This window comes from Bacillus rossius, chromosome 13 (genome assembly GCF_032445375.1).
Source record: "Bacillus rossius redtenbacheri isolate Brsri chromosome 13, Brsri_v3, whole genome shotgun sequence".
Taxonomy (NCBI): Eukaryota; Metazoa; Arthropoda; class Insecta; order Phasmatodea; family Bacillidae; genus Bacillus; species Bacillus rossius.
The window spans coordinates 46377683-46390822 of record NC_086340.1 but is presented as its reverse complement, the minus strand read 5'-3'; the positions used below and the strand labels follow the sequence as shown (position 1 = coordinate 46390822).

At 36.2% G+C, this 13140-nt stretch overlaps 2 protein-coding genes across 2 annotated transcripts in view; one reads left to right on the top strand and one right to left on the bottom strand.

The window, feature by feature from the left end:
• The window catches only part of LOC134538515 (extracellular tyrosine-protein kinase PKDCC-like), a 112829-nt gene extending 108987 nt beyond the window's left edge, over positions 1 to 3842 (top strand). Inside the window, exon 8 of the transcript XR_010076164.1 lies at positions 1147 to 3842. The gene's annotated coding sequence lies outside the window, so the exon portion shown is untranslated. The remainder of the gene's footprint in view (positions 1 to 1146) is intronic.
• The window catches only part of LOC134538514 (U4/U6.U5 tri-snRNP-associated protein 1), a 122156-nt gene continuing 109799 nt past the window's right edge, over positions 784 to 13140 (bottom strand). Inside the window, exons 14-16 of the mRNA XM_063379898.1 lie at positions 5480 to 5561; positions 1962 to 2074; positions 784 to 1027 (exon numbers count right to left, since the gene is read on the bottom strand). Coding sequence (XP_063235968.1) covers positions 1000 to 1027; positions 1962 to 2074; positions 5480 to 5561 — 223 coding nt within the window. The 3' untranslated portion in view covers positions 784 to 999. The remainder of the gene's footprint in view (positions 1028 to 1961; positions 2075 to 5479; positions 5562 to 13140) is intronic.

Sequence of the window (13140 nt, the reverse complement as noted above, 5' to 3'; positions counted from 1 at the left end):
GTGTAACAGAATACGACTAGTTTCAAAAATTTGTCTCTTTGAACATGCAAATCTTCAAACTGCTAGATGAATATTCATATGTAACTAGAGAGTGGCTTCTTGGGGCAACATATAGACTTTATTTCCGCAAAATCGGCTCACAGAAAAAAAAAATCTTAATTTAAAGTTTTATAAGTCTTCTCAGCATAATACAGTTTGTGGTAAAGAAAGACAAAAGATGAAGCTTCATTTGTTAATTTTTAAAAGGTGTACAGATTTCGCTTTGCCTTTTGGATATTAGAAAACTTAACGAAATTGTTTTTCTTCTTTCAAAAGGTTTTTTTATTTGACTACTAGGTTAGGAAAAATTAATTTATTGAGTATACTTTGTTATTTGTATGCATACTTATTACATTTTTATAATAAGTTTGACTTTCTTAAAATGTAGAAAAATGGTAATTAGTTTTTAGGTTTCTGTTTATATATAAGTCAACTATATCCATCTTTTGAAAGTCATTAAAAAATGAGAAAGGGAAATCCCATCAAGCACAAAGCTAGTAAACAAATTAAAAATCACCTGTAAACAATTTGATGCTTAAGTTAAAAGTCTGCTTGTAACTTACAGTTTAGTAATCTAATATACGTAACATTGCATACACAGGAAACCCACATAATAATGAGTATATTTGCAATAATTAACGGACACCTTGCTTCCCAAGCCAATTCGAAGGAAAACATTGTATGTACAGATCATATAATTAGATAAATTGCCATGTTATTTTCAATAATTAATGATCATTACTATACACTTGGCTAGTAATTTAATAAACAATTGATAAATTATACAAAATAACAGTACACAATAGAAATGAAACATAATTAATTTTAGTACGTACACCAATAATACATGTAGCCTACATATCAATTTAAACAAGTTCTATTCTTTCTTACATCACGTTCATAAAGAACAGGTCTGAGGCTGCGACGACACAACAACACCCATTCCATGTGGTCAGATGCCTACATCTTTGTTTTTGAGATGGTGGCCCTGAAAAAAATAAAACCAATAATAAGTATAATTTAAAGAAAACCAAACTTATTGTTTACATTGTTATATCTGCCAAACTTTCATTCACATAGTTAACACTGCATGAATATAAATTTCAGACAGCCAGCCTGCCCAGCATGGCTGGCCAGCCAGCCAATCCAGCCCAGCCCAGCCAGCCCAGCCCAGCCAGCCCAACATAACTAACTAGCCAGACAGCCAGGCCAGCAATCCAGCCAGTCAGCCCAGCATGGCCGGCCAGCTAGTACAGCCAGCATGGCCACAAGCCAGTCATCCATCCATACATGAATCCAAGCCAGCCAAGAAAGCCAAGCCGGCCAAACAGCTGGGATAGCCAGGCAAGCCATCCATCCAAACCAGCCATCCATCCAGTCAGCTATCCATGCATGCACCAGCCAGCCATCCTAGTTAGGCAGCCTGGAAAACCTAGCCAGTCAGCCAACCATCCATCCATCTATGCATCCAGCAAGCCATCCAGCCCCACCTGACCATCCATTCATCAATCCTTCTGCCCAGTCTGGCCGGCCATCCAGCCAGCCAGCATGGTTATAAGGCCATCCATGCAGCCATCCGTCCAGCCAGCCAAACCTTTCGGCTAGTGAGGCAAGCCTAGCCCACATGGTCAGCTGAGCCAGAAAGCCAAGCTAGCTATCCATGCCAAATAGCTTTATCAGCCATCCATCCCGCCCAGGCTGGACTTCCTCCCAGCTAACCAGTTTGGCCAGCCCAGCATGGCCGGCCAACCAGGCTAGCCAGTCAGCCAGGTCAACCAGCCACCCAGGCCAGCAATTCAGCCAATCTAGCAAGCCATCCTCCTCCATTCATTCAGCCATCCATCCATCCATCCATCCGCTTAGCCAGGCTGGCCAGCCAGCTAAATGATGTACTTAATAAATCAACATTTTATAAAACTTACATTTGCTTGCTGCCACTGAGAACGATAAACGCGGACTGCGTTTCTTTCTGTTTCTGCTGCAGCAAGTTGAGCGTGCGCAGAGGAGTGTCGGTGGAGCTCATCTGCTTCATCAGCTGCAACCAGCACACAGCACACACTTCAGTACAGCTCAAACAAACAGTACAAACAAACAGGTTTTTCTCAATTGAATTTTTCTACACATGCTTATTCACCCATACAGTTTTGAAGCATGCACATATCCATTTAATTTCTTGTGACTACTTATTGAAATTACAGATAGTGTTTTATTTTTGCCAGAAAAAATCAATTGTACGTGAAACTTTTCTACTCCTGTCCCGCAAAGGCGCGGCTCACATTCATAAAGCATAGCTTGGGTCACGATTATGTGCTGAATTGCGGCAGGGGTGAAATAATACTGCAAATAATGTCAATACACCATTTAACCGAATTACAAGTTAATTCACCATAAAGTACCGCTATGCAACAAAAATCATGAAATAGTATATCTAAATATATAATCAAAACTCAACATATATTACAAATATTAGTGATGGGTTGAGACTCGAAAAATCGAGTGAGTCGAGTCGAGCCGGCGAAACTAAACTCGACTCGAAAACCGAGTTGATTAAGATCGTGTCCTCGAGTCTCGTCAAAGTTTAGTTTTTGCCTCGACTTTAATGTTGCACAATTTCCAATAGTGAAGGTAGGTACTTATCCGAAACCATGCACTTTAAAATAAAATATAATGTATTATTTAGGCCTACCTAGTGGAAAACCTCTGATCCAACACTGAAAACCTTGAAAACGAAGTCGGAAGATTATTTATTTTTGATCGTGTGTAACCGCAAACAGTGTATCCCATCCTTCAATATGCACTTAATATTAATAACTGCAACAAAATACCTTTATTTAACTATAACGGAATTTAAAAAATGTTCTCTAGATTCAGTCATGAACAAGACCACGTTAATATTTGGGCAGCTTTGGAAGTAAATAATATTTACTACTAAACAGTAACACTAGATAGCCGCCATTTTAACTCCGGGCCAATGGCCTACTTAAGTCATCATACAGCCAGGGAATGTTGCCCCTTTGGCAAATTGATATCAACAATAATTGAAATCTCCAACCAGTTTTCCATGGCCGAACGGAAAATTGAGGCTGCTGAAGTTTATGTTTACACTTGAGTTTGCTTCGCCGGCGTCGTATTAATCATAAACGGTTTAGTATTAGTGGAATAGATATGTTTGTACGGCCTGGGACGTCAAAAAGTGACGAATAGAAATCAAAAGCAGAGATTTGGGAATTTTTTGAAAAATTTGATCATCAGACAGCTAAATGCAAGTGCTGCAAAAAATACAAGACTCAGTCATCATCAAATTCATGTCTGATTCGTCACTTGGATGTGCATTTTCACTTAAAGCGTCAGTATGAAGATTAAAAAAAAATACAAAAATCAAAATGTGTAGGGAAACCTTCAATAATTCAAAGTTTTCATATTTAATTACATATATTATATTGAGAAATATTTAACTTATATTTATTTCGCTCATCATTCTGCCACTTGAACCTCGCTAAGTTTGACTCATCTCAACAAATTTCCATGAGTTCGGCTCGAGTTCGACTCGAAGACAAATTTCTTTGTTTAACTCGAACTCGACTCGATGCTGAAATAGGGTGACTCAACCCATCACTAACAAATATGTAATCTTTTAATATTTTTCATGTAATGAAATTAATTAATTTTTTTTATATTGCAACTATAGTATCTAACTCATATTTTAAATCTTCCGACATAGAAAAATTTTACAAATACACATTTACTGGCTATTTATTTTTGTTATCAGTAGTTATTACAAACTATTATATGGTATAAGTGTAAGTAAGTATCCTATTTGTTGAAAATTGTACTTTTCTTGTGAAATAAAAACAATAAATCTACTGTTTTAAAAATGAAATTGGTCTAAAAATAATTAAGCATCCACGTGGCCCCTCTATCATTCTCTTCCTCCCCCCCACCCCTTGGTTCTCCCCCTCCACCTTCCTCCTCTTCTGTGGATGTTATACAAGCCCTTGTCAGGCCTGGTCTCGGCTCGTCAGGGGCCGGTCGGAGAGTTGTCTGGGTCAGCTCAGTATCTGCGATGGCGAATAAATTGCACACAGTAAACTGTAAGTACTTGCACGTAATGGTATAGTTCGTTAAGCCCCTAGTTTGCTAAAGTAATGAGCCATATGAATATGCTTGAGTATTGCCTCACCGATCCGCCTGCTGTTTGCCTGTGTTGTTTGCATAGCCACTTGTTCCTTGTATTCACCTTTACTTATCTTGCGTGTTTAACGTTAATGTCTGAGAAGCCGCACCGGTGTGGGCCGCCTCTAATTTTTTACGGGCCCTTAATGGTGGGCTTAAGTCTGTGTTTCCTTCCCCCAGTAATGCCTTATGCATCACTTGCTGTGCGGGCCTATACCATGTTAGGGCTAGTTTAACTCCTCTGCTGCCGCACCGAACCACCGCCCTAGTTGTATTGTGTGCTCCTGCATGCCTGCAGTTTATCATTACACGAGGCGTAAGAGTTACACGTTATGTTGGCTGCGTCATGTCACACGGGTGTACAATGCGTGTTTGATGTAAGCAATTCATATAACAGCACCATGATTGATCAATACTGTATTTGCATTACCCCCATCGGACGTATATCATTTGTGTAATGCACAGAGGCGCATGTACGTTTTCTATAAAGGTCCTTAAGATAAGGCTAGAATTGGTAGCATGTGGGTTTGAAATCTTAAGGTGTTTTACGCCTTATATACCCGCTCCATGATTTGTGATGTAGAGTTTGTAACGAGTATTAATTCATGTGTTATGTACCTGCATTAATATTGCCATGTTACCCTAATGAGATTTATAAAAGAAATGATCTTTTCACGGTCTTGGACTGTCCTGACTCAAAGGAATACACTCCCAGCTCTCTAAATTTCCCTATTGGAAGGAGAAACCCATTTGAAGTTACAGGTTTTCCTTCTAGACACTTGTCATTGCAGCTTGCTCGAATTCAAAAACTATAAAATCTCTAAGCATAGAATAGCACAAACGGCAAGCTTAGGGCTTCACATCGCCTCCACTAGTCCCAGGACACACATGCAGCTGACAGCACGCACTGATCTTCCCTTGTTTTCCTTACGGGGGAACCTATATCAGTAATAAATTCATAAATGTTCCTGTTTAGAGGTTAGGTGAAGATCGCTTGCTAAATACTTTTAGCAGTAGGGATGGTCATTAAGTAGTGGCTGACACTACTGTGTGAACTCTTCCAAGGTTGTCCCCACCCTTTAACTATCTTCAGGTCGCTTGTCTGCCCTCGGGCTGAGGAAAGCATTACACTACACTTGGGAGTAAACACTCATTTCATCCAAACTGCCGCTGAGTAAGGGAGAAATAACGTTCAGGTATTTAGCGCACACCCATCAACACACGCTATGCTTGTCAACAGACTCTTGCTTATGTTGAATGGACTTACCCCTTCTTGTTCGTTCTTCTTCATTCGCTTCTCCACTTTGTTCTTCCCTGGGCCCTTTCCATGAAACTTGTGGGACAGATATCTGCAACAGAACAAACAATTTGCACTGTACGTTATGGCTGTTAGGGATTTGCAATAATTCGAGTTTGAGCAGGGTATCCAACCAAAAAAAAAAAAAAAAAAGTGGTTTGTCATGGCAGTCAAATGTTTACAACAGCAGCACTGGAAATTGCCTAAGATAGAGCAGATGCAAGGTGCGCTACGCTTTCAAGTTACTGAGTTTTATCGCATAATCGTCACACATTTTATTGTAAGATCAAGTTTAAAAGGTAAGGGTGTGACTTTTATTTTTTGTTAGGTAAAATTATTCATAAAAACAAAAACCTATTCATGGAAAGTACATTTATTTAAAAAATAGAGTATACAAAAGCATGCCAAACAATTTAAATTAATAAGTCATACAACAAAAACTTTTTTTCAACTTTAAAGTTTAAATAGAAAAACTAAAACTGTAGCCTGAATGTGAGCCGGAACTTACACATAACTATCATCATAGTACACACGTACCACGAACGAGTGCGGGGTATCCAATGTAGTTAATGCGGTACTTGACAGAGCGTGTGCGTTGCATGCAATTGACGAGCTATCAATATTGATATTCAACTACGTGCACACACACTATACGGGAATCAACATAACCAAACATGAATTATACCAACTAGCGCTTTCTACATTTTTAAAAGTGGTAAACAGCGGCGACCAAGATGAACAGATAAAGTTTATAACATCTGAAAATATTTTGAAAAGAAAATTTACACATCAGAAAACTTTGTACTTCTGTTAATGTGGCCATAGGCGGCATGGCCACTTGATTTTAGATTTATTTTAATTAATTTTTGAATTATGGCTGCTACGTAATTTTAGTTTTAATATTTGCCCCTTTCTTTTTTTTTAAAAGTATTGGTTTGTTATAAGTTTTGTAAATCTTATTTTTAAATATGTTTTTATATTATGTTATTTTTTACGTTAATGGTTTAGTTTCTTAATATTTAATAATAACGCTTTGGACTTTCAATCAAAATACTGTGTGCGACGCTCCCCCGCTGTGAGTATGCAAATGGACTGTTCCAAGGCTATAAGGTGGTGGGGGAAATACGTCAAAAGAAGAAAAAAAAGAAAAAGACAGAATGAGCTGTAGGCGGAGTGTCGTCAGCTGATCGCCGTGTGGCGTGTGTGCGCTTCGAGCGTAACGGGCGCGATGGCTCGTGGTATTGGGCCTGGGCAAGCTCGCGAATACTTTTTCAATAAAATCAGCTGACGTGTATTGAGCATTGGGGAATACTTACGTCGTCACGGGTGCCGCCAAGAAGAAGAAGAGTTCACGCTACGTTTTCCGTTGATTGCAGAGTTGATATGAAGCATTTAGCACCTCTGCTAAATTACAGCCCGCTAAACTCCGGGCCAGGAGGTCCGGGGTGTGATTCAACGTGCATCGTTCGTCCAAGTAAGTGATTCCGGCCCTGAACTTTTGCCCCTGTAATCCCGGGGCGTTGATTTGGACTTTGCCAAAATAAGAGTGAATAATTCAAAAATAACTTCTGCATAAAGACCCTGCCCACAACTTCGAGTGTATGTTCCATCGTGGTACCAATTTTAACGAACCTTGTATCATGTTTGCCACGAAGCGTCGAAAATTAAAAATCACCCCGGTGTAATTAAGACATTTTAGAGTGACATTTATTTTTATTAACTTTTATTTAAAAAGAATTGTAATTCATTATATATATATATATATATATATATATATATATATATATATATATTTGGAGCAGCTTTTCATCAATGTCTGATGAAATATTATTACAGTATTAATTTATTGGTATATACTAAAAATGGCTCTATTAAAAGCCTCTGTAGCTCTATAGGTAGAGACCTGAAAAAAGTGGGGTTATTTTTTCTCAAAAGTGGTGTTATTTTCCCCAAAATTCGTGATATAAAAGCGAGGTTATTTTATTTAAAATTTATTTTTGATTTGACATTGTGGATGTTTCAAATGAAGTATTCTAAGTATGTATTCTGAAGTATGTCTGATTATTTGATTAAACAAGTGTTATTTTTACTTTTGAATACATATTCTGATAACACACAATTGCATAGAAAATAACAAATTTAAATCATCATTTAACAAAGTAAGTACTTACTGAATACAAGAAATTTCACTAAAGGAATTTTGTTATAGAGCACTTTTAAAATGGAAAGGCTAGTAAAAGGGTAGGCCTAGACCTACGATGCTAAATCATTTTATCATTAGGATTTATTTTTACATTCATTCTGCATTCCAAGAAACCAAATAAGTTAGTGTCAATGTTTGTGGGGTAAAAAAACGTAACCTAACCTAAAATGCTACAGAAAAAGTAAGTTGGGCCTAATTAATCTAATACCACAGTAGCCTATTAAACATCAAGGAAATTAATTCACACAATTTTTGTAAAGAAATTGAGATGTCATATTTTTGTACTTTGAGTTTTGCCTACTTCGAAGCAGTAAAAATACTAAATAAAGTAGGCCTACAAGTTACCAACTTGCTACCATATTTTTACTAAATAGGCTTAAGTTACATTAAGTTACTTTACTAAACACGTGTATATCACAAATATAATAAATATTTGGTGAGTTATTCACCGAAATAATTTTAGGAAACACTTTTAATATTGCAGGTAAGTTGTGAACAGATCGAGGTGGTGTTTTCACACATTGCAAAATGCAAAAAAAAAGAAACGGAGGAGGTTGGGGAATGAGTTGAGTTATACCCGGCTTATCAATGTGTATGGACATTGGCATTATTTTTATTAAAAGAGCGAGTTTCACCGACTCTCCGACATGGTTAGGCCTATGCACTGTAGGACCTAACAATAAGTGATTTAATGACCTAGAATTAATAAAAACATAAGAGCTTAACTCAGAATGCAACGGGGGAAAAATCCTACCTTCAACGAACTCATTTAACCATGACTTTAAATGTGGGTCTTCTAATTTCTCCAGCGGTATATTTGCCTTGGCGAATGCCTCTGTCGTTTTCATTGCCATGTGTTCAATGCCGATTTTACGTTGATTTACGCTGCCGAAATTCTCGACAACAGACGTCTGGATTTTCCTTTCAGAAGAACCATTCGTGTATTTTCTTTTAGAGTTGACATGTTTTTCACTTTTTGTGTGTTTTAAAACGGAATCTTCCCTCTCAAATACCACTCTGCAGTTGCAGTATTTACACATAAGCGTTGACGCATCTGACGCATAAACACCGCCACTTTTGAATTCGTCGGCTCGTTGCCGTACACTGACTGGAAGTTTTGGCATCTTTAAACTTATAATAACGGCATGAAACTTTAGATAAATCTCTCGTATGCGACAATCACGTCAAAACCCAAGAAGTGAAATCTGAAATGGCGATCGTTTCGCGTCGCGTGTGGATGTTTTACTCCAAATCGATTAGTCAAACTTATTTAGATACAGCGACTTAGAGAACACGTATATCAAAGAAAACGATAAATATTGATGTATTCAATAGGAAATATCGCCAGCTCGTAAATTCGTTAAATGAATCGTGAATTGTTATTTGTTTACAACAAATTCGCGTTATTGACTCAAAACATAATTAATCGCGTTTCTACTGTGAAATAAAGAAATTCGTGTTATTTTTCGGGTTTATCGCGATCGCGAATTTTTCAGGTCCCTATCTATAGGGCAAAAGGTTATAGGTATTATTGTAATCTTTTTGAGATTTTGTCTTCAATTAAATTGCCTGCCATGTTCATGCACAAGTAGTCCTATTAAAGTTTTTGGCATTTCAAGTAATTACGTGTTTTTCGTTTTAAATTAGGGATGGGACGAATCCACATTTTGGTCGAATCCGAATCCTTGTTCGAATCCTCAGTGTTTGTCATCGAATCTCGAATCCCAGTCCCACACTAAACTTCACCACATGTTATTAAAAAAAATTCACACATTTTAAAAAATTACATAGGCCTATGTATTAAAAAAAATCACATGTGTATTTATAAAATTATAAAATAAGTGCATAGTGTATACACCTGATATAAAATAGAGACAAATAACCTCAAAAACCACACACGTAAGTTTGCATCTGTCTAATTCTCTGTTAAATTAATCCTTCCTATGTTTTCAATAAAATACGTTTGTATAGCAGACACAATTTAAAAAAAGTTGTTTTTTTCTGCAATGTTATATTATTGAAAGTTGGAAATGATAGAGTAGTTATGCTAATTGACAAAATGCAGCGTAGTTTATCTTATGTTTGTGCCATTACCGTTACCTTTATAATATAGTTTAGGTATACCTACAATTTTCTAGAGCTGGACGAACCTCAGTTCTCTGGTTTCGAACCGAGCCGAGCCGAACCGAACCTCATACAGAAATAATTGTTTTCAATTAAAATGAACCGATGACCAGCATTTTGGTCTTTAACTGAGTGGTGAGAAAGAAAGATTCTCCAGCCATATGTAAAATTAAAACATTATATAGCTTAGCTTATATATATACCAACTTTTAATTCGTGAAGAAGTTACATCTAAATTTCAAAAAGACTATATTCCTTTTTAAGTGTACACTAACCTTCATTTAAAAAAAATATTATAAAGATGACGAACATTCAGCATAAGGCCACATAACATATTTTTGTGGTAGACATAACCTAACATTTTTAAGTAAAACTTTTTAATAGGACATCAAAAAAAGGCGAATGTGAATTAAGTTACCTATCTACATTACAAAACCCGCTGTCTGCAGTTGCTGTTTTCTTGGAAGAATGCTGCTCGTTAGAAGAAACTTTAGACGGTTTTTTTTGGGGTGGTTCTGGGTCATCCGGGTCGTCATTATCTTTTCTCCATTTGGAAAACTTAAACGACGTTAGCCTGCTCATCGCAAATCACCTCAAGAACAATAATATTGTAAACGTAACGTCAAAAGTGTGGTTATAGAAATTTGCGTCGGAAAAAAGAAAACACGAGAAATAATGATGGCTGCCGCGACTACGCTAGTCAACTTAGTACCGTACTGTAACATTTACTGGACCAGTACTTTTAATACACAAGATTAAATTAATATTTTCATTACCTGACTGTTATAACCAAAAAGGCCAAAGAAAATAAATACATCCCAGTAATTTAAAATACATAATTTACGTAATCATTTCCTACCGCATTTGTCTTGTGTTAACTTGATTACGTTAGTTTTGCCGAAATACGAGAGTTCTCGTACATGCGCTTTAGTTTAACGTATGGGGTACGCAATCTTTGGTGATTTTACAACACTTCTCGTACACGCACTATAGTTAAAGGTATAATATACAATACCTTTGGCATTTGTACGATAGTTTATATTACGTAGTACGACAAATGCATACAAAATTCTCTAAAGTAATCATAAAACAAAGCGCGCCCATATGAAAAAATGCTATGCGAGTTATGCGACGATTCATAATTTTATTTTTATTTTGTCTGCGCTTGAAACTGTTGAGGCGACGATTATGCGATAAAAGTCGGAATATTACAAGTAATAGAATTTTGTTGAGCTGTTTTGTGAATGGTCTCAAATGGGGGTTAGAAAATTAGAAAAACGTATTTTTTTTTTAAACGATCGTTCAGTTTTTCGAATATATTTTAAAAGGTTTCGAACCGAACCGAACGTAAGGGTTCGGTTCGGTTCTAAATTTTCAAACTTCGCCCAGCACTACAATTATCAATTACTACCTAAAACTCTTAAAAACCCACCTCGAATCCCACCTCGGATCCTACGAATCCTCGAATCCATAGGATTCGGTATATTCGACGAATCCAAGATTCGAAAATCCCATCCCTATTTTAAATACTATTACTCTGTTCTCTTCCTTTTCCAAAAGGTCTTTGAATAATTTACTTAAGAATTTTGGGGCACCCGTTTATTGGAGCAGCCCGCAAAATAATAATTTGAAAAAGATTAAGAATTTACGTGGAGTGTTTAAGGCTGTTCCCAGACGGGTGTCTAACTTGTGGTGGTGTGACACAGGGGGTGCCAACCACGACATTAATTAAATAAGTAAGCGGTAATATCCAAATTTCAACTTATAATAAATTGTTTTATATGGGAAAACTATCTATATAAAATACTTAGAATCTAACAGCAGGACCAAAAACATCATGCGACGATGTGCAAGAATTTTTGTCCTCCAAATTTTGACACCAAAAAAAATAACAGTGCGACAATTATACACACGTATCGATTATGTAATAAAACATGGTAAGTTTTTCTCAGAGTAGCATGGAAGCAGATTCCACACAATTTCAAAACAATGGTTTTGTGTGTTGTACATTTTTACTGTACATAGCATGGTTTTTTTATAATACATTAATGTGTTTGTTTCTTGGAATTTTTTAACTCAAGAAATTGGGGGCAAATAACAGGTTAACATTTACAAGTTAATTAACTTTTTTCAGTGTGGTTATGATTCATTAAAAGGGATTCTTTCCAGCGTGAAAATACATTATTTGTAGACCTGTATGAATATCAGTCCTTTAGTTTGAATGCAATATGAATAGCAAATTATTCTCAAATAGAAAAATATAATTTTAATAGCAAGAATGGTAATACATACAGTGAATTCCCTCCACAACATCCTATTACACCTACAATTCAACACAGCATATAATAAGTCTGTCCCTTGAAGTGCACGCATAAATCAATAGGCATATTGTCACATTATTCTGAGGTAGATTTAACTTTTTGTTTTCCTTTCATTTTCAAAGAAACCATGAATATTCAGCTTGTTTTCACCAGTGTTTTTGATCAATGGAAAGTAGGGGTATCTATGCAAAAACACAACTACAGCATACAGTTGTGGAGGGAGGGATAGCAACAGGTTTCAAAGGGTCTTTTTTTAGGCTATTTGATGTTCTTTTAACTATAAATATAAAACTGCATAAAACATTCTTCTCTCACTTGAAAAATTTTACACTAAGTTTCTTATGTTTTCGAAGAAGAAAAAAAAATTGAATAATAATAATCTACCATTTTGATACTTTTTTATCTGTTGGTTCCTACATTTTCCAGATGTCACATTTCCACGAGAGTTATGGGTAAACTGCATTAGTCTCGCCTCATGTTTGAGTCACGGTTTTCATTTTGAATTAAGTTGATACAAAATATGTTTTTGATGAATCACTAATTAATTTTAATTGTTTGTTTATTCTGATTTTTAATTAAACTCAATTTTCATGCCAAAGTTTTGTTATGAACAAATTAACCTCAACGTAGCACCAATACTTTTCAAGATTTTAGCATAAAATGTATGACGATTATGCGATAAAACACAGTAGTCGCAAAACAGTTACACATATGACATGAAAATACACTTTGTCTATTAACATTAATTTCCCAGAATCTAGTAGAAATTATCAAACATAGTTTGTTCTAGGGGTACATAGTTAAAGGTCTGTGGTGTTAATAAAAACAAACCATTTTCAGATATATTATTTTTTATGGATAAGCCACTAATCTAGAATTTACCATTACGGAAAATCCTAATACTGCAACATATAGTTACAGTTAGTTATCTGCTAAAGGCACAGAACACACCGATGGTGCAGGTCGCTGGAAAAATGTTTCGC